This window comes from Chiloscyllium plagiosum, chromosome 3, assembly GCF_004010195.1.
Source record: "Chiloscyllium plagiosum isolate BGI_BamShark_2017 chromosome 3, ASM401019v2, whole genome shotgun sequence".
Classification (NCBI taxonomy): Eukaryota; Metazoa; Chordata; class Chondrichthyes; order Orectolobiformes; family Hemiscylliidae; genus Chiloscyllium; species Chiloscyllium plagiosum.
The window spans coordinates 33,134,421-33,156,747 of NC_057712.1; the positions used below are offsets into that span (position 1 = coordinate 33,134,421).

Consider the following 22,327-nt stretch of genomic DNA (forward strand, 5'->3'; position numbering starts at 1 on the left):
CAACTTCTCACTACTATCCTTGACTGGACCTATTCCTACCCTCGTCATTCTTTTATTCCTGACATACCTATAGAAAGCCTTAGGGTTTTCCCTAATCCTACCAACTAAGGACCTTTCATGTCCCCTCCTTGCTGCTCTTAGCTCTCTCTTCAGGTCCTTCCTGGCTACCTTATAACTCTCAATCGCCCCAATTGAACCTTCACGCCTCATCGTTACATAGGCCGCCCTCTTCCATTTAACTTGATGCAGAGTTGAACTTCTTGCCTTACAGATGCCAGCCACTCCATTTTCCACCATTGTAACATGGCCCACTTTGCCCCTGCCTTAGGCCATCTGCTACTGAAATGCTCATCCATGTTATTGTTATCTCTAGACTTGATTATTCCAACACATTTCTGGTAGGTCTTCCACATCTATATTCCATTAATTTTAAGTCATACAAAACTCTGCTGCCTGTGTCTTAACTTACAACATGTTTATCCTGATTATCCATCTTGCATTTCCTCACTGACCATCAACATCTTGGGGGTTACTATTAGCCAGAAACACAGCATAATGAGTATAATGGCTACAAGAGCAGGTCAGAGGATAGGAATCCTTCAGCAAGTAACTCACCTCCTGACTCTCCAAAGCCTGTCCACCATCAGCAAGGCAGAAATCAGGAATGTTTTGGAATATTGTCCATGGGATAAGTGCAGATCCAAGCACATTCAAAAAGCTTGACACCACCAAGGACATATTGTCCGGCTTGATTGACAAGATCCATCATCTTCAACGCCCATTATCTTCACCACCACTGTGTCTACCATCTATAAAGTGCATTATAGCAACTCATTCAGGCTTCTTTGATATCACTTTATAAGCGTATGGTCTTTACCACCTGGAAGGACATGGGCTGCAGGCGCATGGGAACATTGTTCTTCTTCAAGTCATTCACCATCCTGACTTGGAACTAGACTGCTGTTCCTCACTGCAATTTCCTTTTCATAGCATTGTCGGAGTAATTGATCACCACCATCTCCCAAAGGGAAATTCGGAATTGGCAATAAATGCTGATCCAGTCAGGGATGCCCACATTCATTGATTAGATTTTTAAAAACTACCACTAAAAGTGCGCTTCTGCAAATTTCCTGCACTTGGCCAATGTCCTTGAATATTATGATTTTTGAAATACTCATCCAATTTTTTTTAAAAGTTGTGAATTTTCCAACACCCATGATCTTCCCAGGCAGTACATCCCCCAAATTCCCACCACCCACTGAGTGAAAAAGTGTTTTCCTTACCCTAAAACTATGCTCTCTCATGATAGACCCCTTAACCAAGGGGGACAACTGCTCTCTATTCTTCCTGTTCGTACTCCTTATAATCTTATACACCTAAACTGCCAATATGAACTCTTCAAATAGTGTTGAGGTGAGACCTTTCTTCTGAAGAGCCAGGTTGTATTGGATGAGATCAGTGGGTGTCAAGTGAATACGAGAGCAGTTACAAATGGAAAATAGAAGTTCAGGATCCTAAAGTACATATGTTACTGACAGTTTTGGACAATGTCAACACATACCACTGCCTCCCTCCACTGTCAGTACAGGTCATGGTACATTGTCTGTTTATTGTCTGCTATATTATGGTTTCTGTTGGCCGAGTGGCTTCTGAAAATTAACTGTTTTACAGGCAATGTCCTTAGATGGTAAACTCAGAATGAATGCAACCCAAATGTGATTCAGAAGCACGAGTACAACATGTAAACATTGCTATGTCTTAAACGGCATTTATTAGAATTATTTGAAAGTCATTCATACATTACTTACATATTAATAGTAACACTGTAAAAACAACAAACAGTACACCACTGAACCTTTTCATTCACATCAGGATAAATTCAATGATCCCGTTCTTGCAGTGCAGAGACTCCTGAATGGAATTATGGTTACAGGGAAGGTAGCATGTAGCAATGAATCACCAACAATCCCATTCTGTCCAGAAATATTTTACACTGGGAGCTGTGGATCATTCAGTTTAATCCAGTAAACAATCTCTGACAACAAATGCAAATATCAATTTATCAAACAGCTATGCCAGTGTAGTTGGAAAGCTTGGTAGTCAAGTACAGTTTCACACATGCACACCACACAGGTTTGTAATATACATAATGCCATGAGACAACAAGAAACTATGACTTCGATCAGAATAATTCCTCCAAGATTGCCAAATTTTCAGGGTTTTCATGCGTATTTAACAAGTAGAGGTTTTTGCAGTCTGTTGAGATATCTGACACCTTCTGAAAGGAAACACAATTACAAGGAGGACATTATTCACAAGGTATTGAAATCAATGCTTCCCTTGTTAGGGAGCAGGTATTTGTACTGGAGTTGTTTTGCTGTTGATGAGCTAATTGAATATTTGTTCCAATTTGACTTAACGTACTCTTCAAAATGTTGAATTGCAGATCAGCAGTTCAGTCTGACTAGGAGCAGGGCAACCTTGCTGGCAGCAGATACTTATAGCTTTATTCATCAGAATTTTAAACTATCGAGTCAATTTCAGTCCTTGGGTGAATGAATACAAAGACGCTGCCATTTAAACAGTGAGATTTTACTTATATTCTGCAGAACGGACAGCTGTCTGAATCTGGTATTGGGATAAAGAGCAGATATGGAGAAAATAATGAGGATGACAGTTGGCAGTAGATCCTAAGGGAATGGCAGTGAAGATAAAGTTAGGATTGGCGAGTGGGCAGTCCATAGACAATCAGAGGAGGGAGAGAGACAAGCTCAGGGCAGGCATAAACACAACCGTTCAGACCCACAAAGAAGCTAAATGGTTTTTTTTGAACGACTTTGCTGGTTCCCCTTATTGTGAAATACCAGGGACCACGTCACTCAGAGTGAGAGTTAATAATACAGTGGAATCCATATGGTACCATTGGGACCTGATCTGATTCTTCAAAGGATTTAGTTGGTGCCCTTGGTGCTTGCAATTTAAAATTACCGTTGGCAGAAGCAGAAGGGAGGCTAATAACTAAATGAAAATCTCTATCTCAACTGGCTTCCTGGTAGTGAGGCAGAGTTAACATTCTTCTCCACGGTATAATCACATTGTCCACCCAGCAACTCCCAACAAAACTAAAGGTACAATAGTGGAATAGGTACATCGCACAAACAGTTTGTTTCTTTCATCAATCAAAGATCCGTAGCAACAATGTGCCATGAATCAAACAATTCTTGTGTGTGTCACAGGTTTGAAGCGTGTGCGTTTATGACAGTGGAGGAATCCAATATATATTAAGATGATGGATAGATATTTCAATCACATAGCACCACTTCTAATGGGGGGACCTATAGACTTCTGCCAATATATGAACTGTCCGCACAGCATTCTTCATTGAAGAATACCAGAGAGTTCTTGCAAGAAGGACTACCTACCTAAGTAAAATAAGGTTCAGTTGCAAATTATTTTCTTTCCCAATAACTTTCTGCAAAAAGGACAATGCATAGAATCACTACAGCATGGAAGCAGGCCATTCGGTCTATACTAACACTCCAAAAATCATCTCATCCAACTACCTTATCACTGCAACCCCACATTTCCCATGGGTCATCCACTAGCCTGCAGATCCTTGGGCCAACTAGAAATCATACCTGAGGCTTGAAAAACAGCCAGTGTAAGGTCCCTATTCAAAAAGGAAAAGTGGCCAAAAGCAGGTAACTATAGGCCAACAATCCTAACATTTATTGTTGGAAATATGTTGGAACCAATTATAATGGAGGCAATTACAGAACATTTGGAAAATTTACAATCTAATCAACCAGTGTCATGATGGCTTCATGAAAAGGAAATTATGTCTGACTAACGTATTTGTGTTTTTTGAGGAAGTCTCAACCAGAGTTGATACAGGGGAACCAGTAGATGTGTTGTATTTGGATGTCCAGAAGGCATTCAACAAGATACATTGCAAAAGGTTAAGTCATAGGTAAGAGCCGACAGAGTTGGAGGTAGTATATTGCCAAGGATAGAGAATTGGCTAATGGGTAGGAATATAGTGAGTAGGAATAGGGTGTTTTTTTTTTCTGTTTGGCAATCTGTGACAAGTGGAGTCCCACAAGGATTAGTGCTTGGACTGCAACTGTTTACAATATATATCAATAAATTGGAGAAAGGAAGGAAAGATACTGTAGCCAAATTTGCAGGCAACACAAAATATGCAGAATGGCAAATTGCTAAATAATACAAACAGAGAGTTTATACAGAGATATAGACAGATTAAGTAGGTGGGCGAAATGTTGGCAAATGGAGTAGAATGTGGGAAAATATGAAGTGGTTCATTTTGGAAAGGTGATCAAGAGAACAGAGCATTACTTAAATAGAGAAATATTGCAACACAAAAGGATTTGGGGTTACTTTTGCACAAAATAAAGATAGCTAGCACACAGGCACAGCAGGTAATCAGGAAGGAAATGGAGTGTTGGCCCTTATTTCAGAGTATAAGAGTTGGAAAGTCTTATTGCAACTGCATATGGTGAGACCATATCTGGAGTACTGGGAGCAGTTCCAGTCTTCTTATTGAAGTAAATATATCATTTCACTGGAGTCAGTTCAGAGGAGGTTCATTTAGATGATCCTGGTATGGAGGGGTTATTTTATGAGCAAAGGCTAAACAGATTGGAACTCTAACCACTAGGATTTAGGAGAAGAAGAGGTGATCTCATTGAAACATACAGGATTCCTAAGGGGCTTGACAGGGAAAATGCTGAGAGGATGCTTTCATCATGGGAGTCTGGGACCAGAAGGCTTAGTGTCAAAATAAAGGGAGCCATTTTAAAACTGAGATGAGGTGAAACTTCTCTCAGAGTGTTGTGGATCTTACCACAGAGAACTATGGAGGTAAAATCCTTGTATGATGGATTGATTCTTGATCAGTAGGGGATTCAACGACAATGGGAATGGGCAGAAAATTGATTTAGGGAAGGTAAGGTCAGCCATAATCTTATTGAATCATCAAATCCCTTTGGTGTGGAAGCAGGCCATTCAGCTCATTGGGTCCACACCGACCCTCTGGAAAACACCCCACACAGCCACAATCCCTATCCCCATAATCCTGCATTTCCCATAGAAATCCACATCACCTGCACATCTTGGACTGTGGGAGGAAACCAAAGCACCCAGAGGACACAGGGAGAATGTGCACACTACACACAGTCACCCGAGGCTGGAATCAAAACCTGGGTCCCTGGCGCTCTGAGGCAGCAGTGCTGAATGCTGAGCTACAGTGCCACCTTTGAATGGCAGAGCAGGCTCAATGGGCCAAACTGTCTAATTCTTTTTCTTTATTTTATTGTCTTATGGTGACAGATGGTTAAATTTGAAATGAATGAGAAACTGGTCTAATGGTGGTAAATGTAAGTGGGAGAGGGGAATAATCCAAGGAGGAGGACCATCCACGTCTGATCCCATTTCAGTATGAATTCTACTGAGAACAGAGATGCATGCAAGTTCACTGTCAGTGAACCCAAACTCCTTAGCTTGGCTTGACTCGCCCAACCCCAAACCCACCCCCTTCCTTGGTCAACTTGGACCTAAGTCCCTCTCTCTTTAGCCCTGTTCATTAACTGAGGTGGAAAAATAAAAGATTGTATTAGTTATTTCTGATGCTTGGCACTTTCTAAAGTGGTCTTTTTTATTAATTGTTCATAAATCATCAACTAATTACTTCGGAACTGCTTTTTTCAAAAATCACGCTTAATGTTATGAAAAACCTCACCTTTCTGTAATGTGCTCAGTGGCAGCCCTCTCATCCTGCAAAATGCACACCCACCCACCCCTCCCCCGCCTCCCCCACCCCCCCCCCAACCTACCCTCACCAAGTGAGAGGCTAATTGAAATGTGGCCTCCATGCAAAATTTTGGAAAAGCCTGTTGCAGATCTTTCATCCTTATCTCATTAAAGCCCTCAATCATCAGAAAGCACCTCATAAAAAAAATTGCAAACTGAATCATCAGTCGTTACTTTAAATAAGTATAGCTATGTTGTAATAGTGGCCAACATTCATTAAAGGAACCATTTATGGGAGGGAACGGTCTAATGGGTATTATCATAGGGCTATTCATCCACAGACCTAGCTCATGTACTCGGGACCTGAGTTTGAATGATACTACAGCAGATGGTGGTATGTGAAAACATAACTCTGGAATTAAAAGTCTAATGATGACCATGAATCCATCAGTCATTGTCAGAAAATAAAAATCTGGTTCACTAATGTCCTTTAAGGAAGGAAACTGCCATCTTTACTTCCTCTGGCCTACATGTTACTTTCCCACAGCAATGTGGTTAACTTTTAACTGCCTGCTGGGCAAATAGGGCTGGGTAATAAATGTTGGCCTAGCCAGCGATGCCCTCTTCCCGTGAATGAATTTTTTAAAAATCTATTTACTCAGGGAATGCATCTTTACAGATTTAATGTGCTTCCAGCAGACTAGCCAATATTTATTCCAGAGTCAGATCATCTGTCATGGAGAAAAGGTTTTGAATGGCCTGCCTTTTGAATCATAGGAACTCTCAACCTTCTATTTTCCAGTAATAAAATCCTTCCATCCCCTCAATCATTGAGATTCCCCTCTTCTGTATCTTATCAACAGCCAGCCCCATTAGCTGATTACTCTCATGATCAATGAGGTGCTGGATTGCTGTCATAGTCAGGTAACTTTATCAAGTAACTCACCCCATCTCTCAAGTGCCTGTCCACCATCAAAAAGGTATAAGTCAGGAATACAGTGATGAAATACTATCCACTTGGCCTGGATCAGTGCAGCTCCAAAATCTGCAGGAAACTTGACACTATGCAAAACAAACTACCTATTTGATTGTCACCCCAAATGCCACCTTCAACATTTATTTCCCTCAGCACCAACAGACTGTCATTGTTGTGTATCACCTACATGCCACATTGTCGTAATTCACCAAGGCTCCTCCTATGACACCTTTCAAACCTGTGATCCTTACCGTATAGCACGATGAAGGCAGCAGCTACACAGGAACAACACTTGCTGCAAGTTCCCTGCCAAGCCACACAGCACCCTGCTTTGGAATCATGCCACTATCATTCATTTTTACTGGGTTAAAATGCTGGCGTTCCCTCCCAAACAGCACTCAACTGCCTCCTTACCCCAAAGACTGTAGCAGTTCAAGATGGCAGCTCAACACCAACTTGAACAGAGCAATTAGGGAGGGGCCCAGCCAGCAACACCCACATGCCATGAGAAAATAAAGAACAGTGGCAATATCCTTTTACACTACATTTATTGGAACTATACATAGCATTTTAGGTGTAGTAGCATCAAAACCTTTTTTACAGTGACAGAACTATTTCACTGTTTAAGCTCACTATTAACCTTTTAACACACCCAAATAATTTGTTAATCTAAGTGCTACTTTTGGCATTTTCCCAGATGACCACCACCTTGACTAAATCAGTACTTCATATAATGCTCTGTCACTATCCATACCCTCATAATGCTCAATCACTGCTCCTTACCCATCTGTTATATCAAAACAATAGAGATCAGGCACTAACTGCTGCTCACTAACTGCTGCTACCTGAGTCACTATCTGGAGTGTGGCCCAAAGTGTAGGGTTGAAGTGAGGGGAGAGGGGACTGTTGTATGGGGTTAAAGGCCCAGAATTCTTCTTGTGGAGGGAGTTAGCCTCATTACAGCAGGCATCCACAGAAGCTCCACTCAAGTTGTTTTCCCAGGGTGCAGTTCTTGTCAGTGCATGGCAAGCAACATGTGAATACTGTTCAGACAAAGCACCAATGTTACTCGATGTTTGGCTCAGTATTGAGCTCACAAATCCTGGATTTGGTATCATCAGAGCATCTCTTCTCATTTCAGCTGGAATTTTAGAAGGAAGAAAGTGGTATTGTGCTGATGACAGTGGCATGGCGTTGTTACCTGCAGTAGCCCTCGGTTTCCTAGCTCACTGACTGGGATGTGACATGATGTGATCCTTACTCACGTGCTATTAGTGAGCATCAAACTCAGTGCCTACCAATCCAATGGTATCTCATCTCACATTTGATATAACCAGCACCACCTCCCCCCATAAAAACAAAGATGGCAGCCCACGTCCAAACTATTTTTGAGGTAAAATGATTCAGTCATGTTTATTTAATTGCAATTCTAACTTGACTCTGATTGATAGAAAAAGCTTCCTAACTGAGGCTGACCTAATCAAAGCTAATAGGAATTGTATTTCCATGGGCGACACATAAATCTGATGCCGAAATACTTTTAAACCAGCATTCCAATGAGAAAGGAGAGTCCATATTGTTTCACCCATACAACGGCCTCATTCTAATTTTCACTTTAGACAGAATAGCCTTTTCAGGCTACAGGCTGGCAATGGATCCTCACCTTGTCTTGCATAAGATGACAATAACGACAACTCCAATGATGACTGTGACTCCACAGACATAAACAATGGCACATATCATTATACCTGAGGAAAAGAGACAGTTTTGTATTCCATTCATGGTAAAATACAAGATATACAGGGATTCGTTTATAGATATCAGATATTTTCATTGATTGTCATTACCTTTTGAGACAGTGCTCTTACTAAAATATTCTACCCTCTGATGCTAACAGAGGCTCTTACATGGATCCAAATAAGCATCATTAGTGAAATAAGGACTCAATTTAAAAACTGAAAGAACTGCGGATGCTGGAAATCAGAAATAAAAATAAAACTGAAATTACTGGAAGGCTCAGCAGGTCTAGCAGCATCTGTGGAGAGAAATCAGAGCCAATATTTCAGAGTTAGTGACCCTTCATCAAAAACATATCGATTTATATTGTGTAGCATTTCACACTGCCGATGAAATACCAACGACTTACCTTTCATTCTTTGAGGCTAGTTTCAGCAATGACTTTTGGAAATATCATTTAGACTTCAACATGTGAGATACCATTCATTGCATTCATATAAAGAGTTTTTAATTTTCATTATGAGGCCGAGATGATAAAGTTAGCATTAATTCAAGGAAACATATTCTCATCCAGTAATGTGAAGGCTGCCTGTGCTCAATGGCCTCTCAGCCCCTTGGTCTGGCAGTAATGAAGGCTGTGGAACTGTCTGTTACTTCTGCATTCTGAATAGGTATTATATGCTGCCACCTCTTGACCTTTTTCCAGTTACCTTCAGGCAACACAATCCACTTAAAGCAAGCGTGCTTTATAAAGATAATAAATTGTCAGAAAAATAATTATCTAAATGGTAGTAAAACTGAAAGGAAGATGGAACAATATTAGCTTCAAAGTAAAAAGCACTTTGATTTATCTTGGGCATGTTTTAATTCTGTATATTTAAGACTGCTGTCTTTAACAAAGACTCCCTTCTCTTATGTGATAGAGATTGGGCAGCATGCCATTGAGTCAGTTTATTTCATAGTTTGCAGACTTGTGCGAAAATAACAAACACCTGGTTTAACTTTTTCTAACCCCCTCACAAGAGCGTCTGATGGGCTTTCTTTTTCATTATAGCTTTTCATTACACTTCCATATGCAGTTAATAATCAAATGCTAATTAAAGGGATGATGGCTGCAACAAACTGAGGTCAATTCTGTAAAAAAGTGTACCCTCGGTTTGCAACAAAATAGATCTCAGATGCAAACAGCCAGGTTTTGTGTCGAAAGCATTTTTCTCGTTTAGGGATGAAGGGAAAATGTTTAAACTGATATAATCAACTGAATACAAACTATTATCATAGTATGTCCCTACTTTTATTTTCAACAAGCTTTAAGGAACGTTTCCAGAAATTGGAGCATGTCGTTTTCATTGAAAAGCATACTGTGGTAAGTATTTAATTGTCACTACACTGTGGTAATATTTAAACATTGAAACTTCAAGTCACTTCAAATGACTTCCATTTATTTTAACTTTGTTTGACTAAACTGATAAACACAGCGCTACCCTGTGGAGAAAGCTAATTAAAAAAACATTCTCTCCTGGGATGTGTGTGTCATTGGTAAGGCTGGCATTCATTACCCATCTGTCATTATCCCTGAATCGAGTAACTTGCTGGGACATTTGAGAGAGTACTTTAGAGCAAACTTACATAACTGTGGGCCTGGAGTCAAGTGTAAGGACAGATTTTGTTCCCTAAAGGACATTTGTGAACCAGACAAGTTTTGAATGTCAATCGATGATAGTTTCAAGGTCACTATTCAATTACAGATTTCTTTATTAATTTGGTTAATTTAGTAATTAAATTTCATATCAACCAGTTGCCATTGTAGGACACGCATCCAAACAAATGCTCTTGACGTGTGTAATGCTAGTCCACTGATATAACCACATATCACTATCTCCCCTTGACATTTGCTTTGCTTTCATATCAATGTTTGTTTTCAAGGGATATTGATTGATAAATAACATTATTATTTCCTTGTGTGGTTGTAAGGGCTGGGTAAGTTTAAGAAAAAATACTTGATCTTGGCAGTCGCTAGTGCACAGAAATACATTATGTAAGCCTTAAGGCTAAGAGATGTCGTGTACTTGGTTTTAGATTAAACAGCCGAGTCTTGTAACTGAGTGATCTGGGAATGTGTCAGAATGTTGGCTTTAAAATAGAGGTTCACTGTTCTCTGAAATCTCATTCTGAACATTTTCTTTAAAAGTCATTCACGGATTTGATCATGCGTACAACTTTCTTCGGTATTGAAGAGTTGACATTTACAGCACTGACCTTTCAGATTAGAGATGAAAGCAGATTCCTGTCTGCCCACTCTGGTGGATGTGCTAGCTTTTACAGCACATTTTGAAAATGAGCAGCAGAGCTACCCTGGTATCCTGTCCAATATTTATCCCTTCAACTAACATTGCTAAAACACATTGCCCAGTCATAGAAATGCATTTCTTACATTACTGCTTGTAGGACTCTGCCGCCTAAAAATTAAATGTCAAGTTCCCTCTTCATAACTATGTTTACATTGCAACATAAACATTGCAACAATAGTCACTGTTTGTGAACTGCTTTGGTCTGAAACACAATACCTGAAAGCAAACTCTTTTCTTTCTCTCATTCTGTTTCATGCCTTCACTCTCACCATTCCTCTTTGAATGACTCGGAATATTGAACTGCAGCTTCTATTGGTTTGTGTGTTCCACGCAGTGCAGGGGCTTCAAGAAAGTGGAGTTAAGGCCACAATCCAATCAGCTATGATCTTGTGCAATGGCAGAGCTGGCACAAATGGCTTACTCCTGCTTCACATCTGCATGTTTTTACGTAGTCATGAAAGCTTGGTAGCTTTCCTACTGCTACAAGTAGCAGGAGAATTGACGTTTTGGGCATAAGCCCTTCATCCTGACTTGTTGTGCTTTTCCAGCACTACACTCTCAACTCTGATCTCCAGCACCTGCAGACCTCACTTCCTCCCAGTTGATTGAGATTTGAGACACAAGGATACCATGGTGGCTCAGTGGTTAGTACTGCTGCCTAACTACAGCAAGGAGCTGGGTTTGAACCTAGTCTCAGGTGACTGTCTGTGTGGAGTTTTCATGTTTTGCTGGAGTTTCCTTCCACAATTTAAAGATGTGCAGGTTAGGTGGATTAGCCATGAGAAATGTAGGGTGACAGGGATAGGGTAGTGGGTGTAGTGATCTTCAGAGGATTGGTGTGGACCCAATGGCCCGGATGGCCTGTTTCCACGCTGGACGAATTCATTGATTTATTGAATGGTAGGGGAATACAACAATGAGCACTTAGGCTTATGTGATACTTTCAAAGTAATAAAACATCTGAGCCACATAAGATGGTATTAGGTCAGGTGACCTCAAGCTTGGTCAATGAGTCAGATTGTAAGAAGTGTCTTCAAGGAGGATAGTGAGGTACAAAGCTACGAGGTTGTCTCAGAACAACGAGTAAACAGCAGCAGAAAAGACAGCAAGATAAAGTCCTTTGCTTTGTATGGATTTGAACTGAAATGAATGCTAAAGCAAGATCGGCCTCTGGCTCCATATTTATCCACCACCCAAGACCTGCCAGGCAGGACTGTACTATCCTAAGAGACTTTTGAAACTGTCTTAATCTGACCAGTTATCTTTCTTGCTGTTTTGTTCCACCAGAAATTGCATGTAATGGTAAGGCTGTAACTAACAGGAATATTGAGAACAGGCTTCATTGTACGGTTAGCACATTGCAACTGGCTGCAAGTGATATGGTTTTCTGCAATAAGCTGTTACAGACAGAGAAGAGAACTTTAAAATGCCTCATTATTGTTCAACAGCTAAGCTGATTTTTCCTTCTACATTTAAACTTGGCTCAAGTTATCCCTTGGGTACATGTGTGCATTCTGTTGTTCAAGGAATACAGGATATAGAAATACTAGGATTTGGTTTCAGGTCTTTGGCTTTGAATTTTGCTTCAGATGTGGTCTGGGTGGTCAGATTCAAATGCTTCATGTTTCTGATTTTAATGATCTGAAATTTTGGCTTTGGAGAGTTGAACCAATTTACAAAACATGGTTAGGATTAGAAATTGGCTTTAGACTGTACAAAATGGCCCGAAGCTGCTCATCTGTAATTAGGGGTGACGAATGAGAGGATGGCCATTCTGTTTAGAAAAGCATTAGCAATAGATTCCATTCACACAGGCCATCTTTAGGATTGAAGGAAAAAAATAACTGTTTTGTAGAAGCCATATGGAAAACAAACAGCAAGAAAAATGAGAGATTATGTGATGTGCTAAGTCAAGGTGAGGGAATTCTTGACTGACTGTGAACTTAAGGATGGTGAAGAGATAGGGAAAAGTGAAAAGAAAGAAGGATTTGAATACAAAGATGAGTATTTTAAAACTGAGAAGTTGAGCAGGAAACAGAGTAATAAAACGTGGGTGGAAGAAGACAATGTTAATATTGTTTCTAAAGAATTATTCCTGAGTTGTGGGTGTCACTGGCTTGGCCAGCATTTATTGCCCAGAGGACAGTTCAGAGTTAATCACATTGCTGTGGATCTAGAGTTACATGTAGGCCAGACCAGATAAGGTCAGCCGATGATTCCCTGAAGGACGTTAGTGGCCCAGATGGGTTTTTCCTAACAATTGACAATAGTCTCATGGTGAGCATTAGACTCTTCATTCCAGGTTTTTATCAAATTCAAATTCTACCTTTTAAAAATTCTTTCATGGAATTCATGGCCAGCATTTATCACCCATCCCTAATTATCCAGAGAGCATTTAAGAGTCAACCACATTGCTGGGAGTCTGGATTCACATATAATTCAGACAGGGGCAGCTTTCTTCCCTATAGGCATTGGTGAACGAGATGGCTTTTTTCCCAAAAATTGACAATGGTTAGATGATCACCATTAGACTCTTGATTCCAGATTTTTACTGAATTTGAATTCCACCATCTGCCATGGTAGGATTCAACCCCAACTCTCTCGAATGTTACCTGGGTCTCTGGATTAATAGTCTACTCACAGTACCACGAAGCCATTGATTGGAAACTAGGTGTTGCAATCAAATCCAGTTTAGCGGTGCAAATAAAATTAGTCCTAATGAAACACAATTTGCCGTCATAACATTCCAACCAACCATGTATCATTATTAAGTTCCATCCACCATTTTGCATTTTAAATGAGTTCACTCACTCGAAGCACCAACCTTCAGCTGCCACTATTAAGCTTAAGGAAGGCACTAAAGGCGACAAAGCAAACCAAACTGTATGACTTAGACAGTCACTCAATTATTCTTCTGATTATTGTTTGTGTAAAAGGAAAGCATTTCTCCATGATTCAATGTGATTCAAATTGGCCAAGAAGATTCAAATGTTGCAATCTCTAAATTGCAACATGTTGACAACATTCTAGCCTTCCAGTAAAGATTTATCTTCAGAAAACAATGTCCATCAGAGGGTTTATTTCAGTCAGTACATATCCAACTGCTGATTACAGGACGGTATGTCGAATTGCCTTTACTCTTCACGCTAACTGTTGGTTCTTTGCAGATTCTATGAAATTCAATTCTTCAGTGTTTTCTCCCTGTCCCTTTTCCCTCACGTGAACTGTGTGGGTTTGAGATTTCTGGTCACTTCTTCCATCAATGAAGCATTTGAAACAAAAATAACGTTGCAATTTTTCAGCTCAGTAATGTTCTGTGACATGTAAAAATAACCTGTTCCTCATTTGCCGCATTGGCACAACCTGATCTCGCCGCAGAAATAAACAGTGTTGCCATTGCCAGAATGTTTCCCCAGTCTGAGATTCTCCTCCAGCAAATGTCAGCTTGTTTTCGGGCCCGTAGGGAAGTTTCCTTAGCCTCACTGGTCTCTCTCTAACACATGGCCACCAAATGTTTTCAGGCTAACAATTCAGATTTCTTAGCATCATTGCTTGCTATGAGGTGACATAAATGTGTCAAAATATTTGACAAAAGTATTCAAAATTATGAAAAGATGGGGTAACATGCCTGAGGAGAAGCTATTTCTAGTAGCCCAAAGATCTAGACTGAGCGACTACAGATACAAGCTTAAATGTAAGAGATTCAGTACAAGGGAAATGTCTTTTCACACTTCTGTAAGCTGTAAAATTCACTTCCAAATTTGTTAATGATGTAAGAAACCATGACAAAGTTCACAATGGGACTGATCACTATGTAACTCCGTTTTCATTAAAGGCTGTTACATTTTTTTAAACACCTTTCCTTGATTTGAGTTCCTTTGACAGCCTGAAATTTGATGATTTGCTTCAGCAACTGAAGTAAAGTTTAGAAATAGTGAAGAAGGCATTTGGTATTCTTTCCTTTATTGGTCAGAGTAGTGAGTACAGGAATTGGGGGGTCATGTTGCTGCTGTACAGAACATTGGTTACAGGGGAAAGATATAAAAGAGACCAAAGGGGCAACTTTTTCACGCAGAGGGTGGTGCGTGTGTGAAATGGGCTGCTAGAGGAAGTGGCAGAGGCTAGTACAATTGCAACATTTAAAACACATCTGGATGGGTATATGGATAGGAAGGGATTGGAGGGATATGGGCTGGGTGCTGGCAGGTGGGACTAGATTGGGTTGGGATATCTGGTCGGCATGGACGGGTTGGACCGTAGGGTCTGTTCCCATGCTATACATCTCTATGACTGTATGATTCTAAATAATGTGTGGAAACTTACTGAGATGTTGGGGGTCTACTCAGAGCAGCTGGAGAGACTTGGTGCTGACTCTTTAACCCAAAGCTTGCTGACTGGGGTCAGATGTCCTACTCAGTGAGAGCTGCCACTCAGTCAGACAGAGACCGGCAGCTCTCACAATCAGCCAGAGGAATAGGAGAGGTCATGGCTACTGTCAGAAGGATCTCCAGAATCAGAGAGGACCAAGGTGACATTTATATGGGTGGGGCAGTGGGGGTCATTTCTGGAGTTTGGGATTGCAGGGAGAGGGTCGAGAGTGTAGTACTGGAAAAGCACTGCAGGTCAGGCAACATCTGAGGAGCAGGAGAATCGACGTTTCAAGGGCTTTTGCCCGAAATGTCGATTCTCCTGCTCCTCAGATGCTGCCTGACCTGTTGTGCTTTTCCAGCATCACACTTACAACTCTAATTTCCAGCATCTGTAGTCCTCACTTTCTCCATTGCAGGAAGAGGGGTCAGGCGAGGAGAGAGATGAGGTCAAGTGGGTGACTATCATGGGCAAGCCCCTGCCATATTTCCAGTCTTTTGACTGGGAATACATCCCAACTCCCCCCACCCACAGGTCTGCTGCATGGCAACAAACTCACCTGCACCTGGGATAATGCCAGAGGCCGTCAGCTCAGGCCTTCACATTGGTCCTTGAAGCCACTTAAAAGCCTGAATTAGTGGTGAGGCAGGAGACTGACTGTGGACCTTTCTGCACATTTGATTTGAATTCCAGTGGAGGCAGGGTGGTGCTGGAGTTTAGGAACACCACCCCATCCCACCCAATTAATTGGCCACTCCACCTCCAAATCTCAAATTCCTGAAACCACATGTTGATTTCTTCTCTTCACTTCCCCAGGTGAGCACTGAGCGTTTTTTGGGTGGAACCATTTTTCTTTGACTTTTGTTCCTCACATTTTCTCAAAACCCGGGAAGTGTTGCGGAGTTTTTTTAATTTCAGTTTGAACGCATTCACAGCACTGATCCTATGTGCTACATCTCCCTGCAGCTCAAAGTTCAGTTCATTCAGTTTTGATATTATGTCTGTTAGGATTTTGAAATTGAGCGAACTTCAATTGTCTGACAGCTCAGTGCATACTTCATTCCTCAATTCATGAAAAGTGATGATTTCAGGCTTCTAGAAATCTTTGCAGGACCTTCCCTCTACTTAACCACCTCACATTATCATGGAGGATTAGTTCAATGAGTTGCCAAGGAAGGATTTAAGGGCTCTTGATCAAATCAAGTTTACAATCTTAACAATAACTTCCATTGCATGAGAAAAGTTCATGGCCTTACTTGCTACTGCTTACTGGTGGATCACACAATGGTCAATGGCAAAATTGAAAATAGAATCATTTCTGGAAAATGCAGCAAAGCCTTTATTTGCATTAAGCATAGCCAGTGGACCATCAGTGAAATGGAAACAAGTCTCTTGATTGGAATGCTTATCTCAGGCATGTACCTTTTCAAGTTGTTCAGGATATCCTCACCTTTTGCACCATCTTTAAGAGGCATAAGGGTCACAAAGTCCTCTTTAGTTGTTATGTCTTGAAAAACCATAAGCACAATGGCCTGGGCTATGTTGGTCATGTTGAAGGCTTCATCAAATCGTAATGAGAAGCTTTCACAGTCCTCAAGTCCTGCTGTAGTTGCTGAAAGACATCTTTGGTTAAAACTTCCATTTGTCTTGCTACTGTGGAAACACCAAGTGACACGCTCTGGTTGCTGTTATTATTTCTCCTTTGTTACTTCATAGTTTTGACATCTGTAAAAGGCCTACCTCTTCTTTTGAAACTGGTTTTCGTCTCCCCTCTATCACACAGCACTCCTGATGTAATCCAGGGCATGCATTCTTCCTGCTTTTGTCCTGCCGAGCCCTGTAAGAATTCTATGTTTCAATAAGATCACCTCTCATTCTTTTAAACTGTAGTGAACACAGGCCAATTTTCCTCAATGTCTCCTCTCTCGACAAGCTGTCATCCCAAGAGTCTGTTTGATGAACCTTTGTTGCATTCCCTCGATGACAAGCACAACCTCCCTTAGGTACGACACTACTGTGAATGCAGCCTGACTATGATTCGATACAGTTGCATTGACAATTTCATTGTCCTGAAAGATGAATTCTGTTTCTCTCTCCACTGATGCTGTCAGATCCATTGTGACTTTCCAGTGGTTTCTGTATATTCACAGTATTTCACTTGCACGCCAATGAATATCATCTGCTTACAGTATTGTTGGTGTTCTTACTCAGTGGGAGAGAGAGATAGCTTCTGATTCTATTTAAACAGCAAAAATGCTGTTTGGGATTTGGAGACAATTTAATTGTGGTTTACACCCTCCCACTTAAACTTCCATGTCCAAGGTACTCACAAGCTTTGACTTGAAGCTTCAATTTCAAGTGGTAAGTGACATCTAAAGTGCATGGCTGTCATCTTGATGAACTCTAATGATAGGTATCAGTAGTTTTCATTTGGCATTGCATGTGCATTATTTCCAAAGCTGAGAATCTGGATAAAATTGTTAAATAATAAAATAGTGCATGCGAGGTACAATGTGATTCTTGACAATTTTGTTTGGCAATTGTATCTTGTCTCTGAGCATTCCTTGGAGCATCAGACCATTTGCAGTTGAAATTGTGTGAAATTGGCCTGGAATTGTGTGTTTATGGTTCTCTGTGAGCTGTAATTTTGTACAATGAACACTGAGCATATTATTTCACAATTGCTGATTAAACTTTCAGTGATTACAGGCCAAATTTTAAATTTAGTGATGGTGGCAAACTTCACCTCAATGGCATTTGAAGTTGTCTGGTGTGTAAGGCAGGTGGTTAATCCACCACCAACCGAAGGAAAAGACCAAAGTCTCAAGGCCGAATCTTACTGTATGGTTAAGTGTCATTTTTGTTGCATTTTGTGGAGGGTTTTTCTCTGTCCAGCCCAGGGGGTCTTCACGAGCAATCATGCCAATCTCACCTCAGTAACTGTGTCCCATTGGCACCCCACTTGTCCTATCTCCCATTCACTGTGGGTGGAAGGTCCTGCCAGAATATCCCAGGATTCCTGGTACTGGCTCTCAAAATGGCAGCAGAGTCGGATGCTTTGGTTGGAGCTCCTCTGCTCGGCAGTCCCATTCTCTTTTCCTTCTGTTTTTCTCCTGTTCATAGCTTTTCTTCAAACTCCCCCCACTCTGCCATACCTGGAGCGTGGAGTCAAGGAGTGGGGTGAGCAGGATGTGTCCCGTGGCAGAGCAGAGTGAGCACAGACTGAGTACAACGGTAGAGTCAGCGCGGGCTGAGTTCTGCAGGGGAATAGAGTGAGCACAGACTGAGTCCTGCAGGGGAACAAAGTGAGCAGGGGCTGAGTCCCATGGCAGAGCGAACATGGGCAGAGTTCTGCCGGGAACAGCAATTCCCTGAGTGGTGGCAGAGCGAGTCCTAGATGTAGGCTGGCATGTGGAAGCAACATAGCTTCATGCTCTGGAGCCTGTGGGCACAGACCGGAACTGAAGCGCTTACAGTCACTTATCATCTGGACTTCTTCACTGTTTCATGCTAACCTATATTCTTTCTTATTCTGTAACAACACTTTTTTTATACTCTGCAAGATTTCTGCCTAAATACCTTACGCAAGATGGCACCATTAAAGGCAGCCATTGTAAAAACCTTTCACTGTACTCCTGTATTTCTCTACTGGAGTACATGTGACAATAAAAGAATATTCTATGATTGAATCCCAGCCCCACATTACCCAAAAAAGACAGCATTTCACATAAGAGCAGAGTGCAGAATTCTTACTGGTCAGGGTGAGAGGGAATCAACTCAATGCCCATATGCAGCTTCTGAGACCATGGATTAACTTTGTATTTTGTGGGCCATAGTTGCTACTTTTAAGGTCACCTGGATTATTTCTGCTTCACTGAGATGTCCATCTTCAACCTGCAATGAGCAGTGACATGGCCAAGAGTGCTCGTGAGCAGCATTTGCTCCCCACACAGTTGGACCCTGCATACATTTCCCATGCACCATGCTGTGATTACAGATGACTCCGATGTGCTGTGAAAATGTCTGATTGATGCGATTGCTCCTTTTCGGGCCTCCAGTTCCTCACAGATGGAGCCTGTGTGTGTTGGGACAGGAATGAGTCACTGCCTCCCGCCGCTCTGGGTGTGGTCTCTGTTTTCCATTGACAGTTTGCATTTTGGGGTCGAGTGAATCTGGAAGGCAACACTTGGCAGCGTGAGTCCCAGGCTCAGCCTGCTCATCAGGGGCCCCCGAATTGCTATGTCCCTTTCTTCCTGGCATTCCCTGTACCGCCCATCAGTACCGATCCTCCACAAGTTCTCACACTTCATCTGGAATTATAGCTGCAACGTTGATCCCTACCCCTGAGCCCCCTCCTTACAGTTTAGTCCTTCCCAGCATCATGCTGCAAACTCTTCCCCTGCCCCACTCCTCGCCCCCCACCCCTGTCACTGAGGCTGTGGTGGTGCTGTCCACTGATAACACTGCCTCCCACAGTATTCCTCCAATGTACTAGTGTCTTTGTCCATTACATTTCCAAAGTCCCCCTTCACCATCCTTATCCCTGTGCATCCCAAGTTGCTGCCTCCAATTGCAGCATTGAATTTCCCCACTTCCCTATCATAGCAGTGTCCCCCGATAAACCCTCTTGACATTCCCTCTGCTAATCACCTGACTGGCTGTGGCCCAGTCCCTGAACTGTAGTGAGATGGAGCCCCTGACCCTAACAGCTCCAAGTGGTGGACTGATCCTGCCAAAGCTCCTGCTCTGAGATTACACAATGCCCTTGACTATCTGTACCAGGACACCCTGCCTGATGACAGGCCCCCCTCAATTTGTCTGAGGACCCCCCCCCTTCAACTTTGAGACATGGCCATTTGGCTGATGCACAAGCACTGTGCTTGCGGGGCATATGTAGGTGTCTGGTGAAGGTGTGAGATTGATTCATCACGGCATCATACAGTAACGTCCATCTCTTGACTGATGGTAACTGCTGTGCCTGAGCTAACAGCACACCGAGACATAAGTACTGTGAGCCTTTAAAGAGTCGCTGAGGAGAGGGGGATGGGCCAAAAGACAAGACAAGGCAGGGCAGGGATACTGTGAATATCAAAAGAGATCCATAGTGAGTGAGTACGCAGTCCCGACATGCTACCTTGTCCAATTGATGAGATCGGTGCCCATTCTGCACCCAAAGTACCCTAGCAGCAGCACAGTGATGAAAGGCACTTGTGTGCCTAAAGTGTAGTGTGGCAATGCAGAACCTTAGTGTAGGTGGATCTGAGGTGCGCCATGACATTGCAGTGATCTGGTAGATGTCAGATGTCAAGGTCTGTGGATAATGGTGCACGTAGGTGCTGCCAATGGAGCATGCCTGAAGATGTTAGTGTTGTGTATCCAAGATGGAAGTCTGGATGAGCAACTAGTAAGCTGGAGTCTCCAAATAACTCTCATGTCAGTAAATGTCACCATTTAGTTTCTATCCAGCAGGTGGGGAATGGGAAAGAGTATAGTAATGAGATGACATTAAACAATAAGGAGATGTTAATGCATGCTAATGCTTTCAGATAGGCATCATGCTGGTGACAATCAAGAAACTCATCTCACTGTTCAACACTTGGTGCCAAATGGTACTTTTTGTTTTTGACACACCTGATTTCTCCAGTTATGGCCCATGTCGTTCAATAGCTGGGAAGATTCTGCCTTCAGACTAATGACATGATGTTGATCAAGAAGAGATAACTGAAGGTATGGTTAGAGAAATATGTTTTAAGAATATGAATGTCAGTAAAGATCGTGGGAGGTAGGTCTTGTCTTGAAATTCAGGACTACTGAGGATTTTGTCCCAGTTACACAAGTGGTGTCACAAAAAAAAAGTGTAAACTGGATTTCAGGTTAGAAGAGGCTGCAAATGAGGTATTGAAAGGGAAACAGGTTGGTCTTGCTCGTGATATGTTACAAGAACCCTCTGTTCTGTCTGTTGATTGATGCTGCACAGCAGTCAAGATCAAAAGTATCGGTGTCATAGTGGCAAAGAAAGTGGGCTGAATATCTCCGGGCCCTGCTGTCGTGGCTTTGTGGGGACCATGATCAGGCCGGTTCCCCAATGCATTCCCATTGCCAGGACATATTCCAGAGAAACAGATCGAATATTCCAGTCCTGCAGGGTTGCAGCTAATGTAAGTAACTTAGGCCCCAACTGGGGATGATTTAACAGCTGCCAGTGTGCCCCCTGGCTGTGTATGGAAGCTGCCCAGCTCAGTAAAAAGCTCAGTGGCAGGTTGAGGTCTAATGTTTTTAGCTGGATCCTTTGACCAGGACAATTTCAATACTCTGATTAGAGCAGAAACGAGATGCAAAGTGATAGAGTAAGAGAGCTAGGTTGGAAGCAATCCCACAACTTAGATCATGGCCAATATGGATTCTGGTCGAGTATATTCTGCTTGTGTCTGACGAGGCAGGATTATGCAGGATTGGTGCACAGTCACACATGTTTACGACCTGTAGGGTTGGGAGATCCGGTCACTTCCCCAGAGGCTGCTTATCAGTGCAGGAAGAATGACGAACAACAAGCTCAGACACAAAGAAAAATCAACACAACACATTGTGGGGGTGGAAGTGGAGTTAATTAAGGTGATGTTTGAGTGGCAAGCAGCAGCAATCTGAGCATCACCAATCTTAGTGATGTCCCTGTATACTACCTGCCCCACTGGGTGATCAGGCATCCTCTTGTATTGCTTTAGATGTGATACTATCACATTTCTAATTCAACATGGTCAATGTCCTCAGAGTGGAAAATACTGGAGATCATGTCATGGTTGGAAATGAAACCAGCATTTAGTGTATGAAATCTCAGCAGATTTGAATGGGAGAGTTGCAAATTATCAAGGGAGCTGTTGGCAATGTCAGTTAACCATCAGCCATGGTAAAACATTTACCAAGTTAGTCATTGGGTTTTGAGTAGACTCAGGACTAAGGTGGGTTTCATGACAAAGATAAACCAAGTGTTGTTGTAGAGGGTGGAAGCTTGAACACATGCATCAACAGGTTGAAGAATAACTTCTTCCCTACCCTTAGTAGACTAATAAATAGACTCTCTGACTTCAAATAATGTTGATCTTGTTAATGTTGATCTTGCTTCATCCAC

The 22,327-nt window shown here is 42.0% G+C and overlaps 1 protein-coding gene across 3 annotated transcripts in view; it reads right to left on the bottom strand.

The window, feature by feature from the left end:
- Positions 1-1,761: 1,761 nt before the first annotated feature.
- gfral (GDNF family receptor alpha like) overlaps positions 1,762-22,327 on the bottom strand; it is a 99,326-nt gene continuing 78,760 nt past the window's right edge. For 2 of the 3 annotated variants that reach the window (XM_043687461.1, XM_043687460.1), the window contains 2 exons: positions 8,409-8,493; positions 1,762-2,278 (listed from right to left, as the gene is read on the bottom strand). In XM_043687461.1, coding sequence (XP_043543396.1) covers positions 2,233-2,278; positions 8,409-8,493 — 131 coding nt within the window. In that variant the 3' untranslated portion in view covers positions 1,762-2,232. Of the gene's footprint in view, positions 2,279-8,408; positions 8,494-19,248; positions 19,374-22,327 lie in introns of those variants that run through there. The other variant, XM_043687462.1, reaches the window with a different exon arrangement.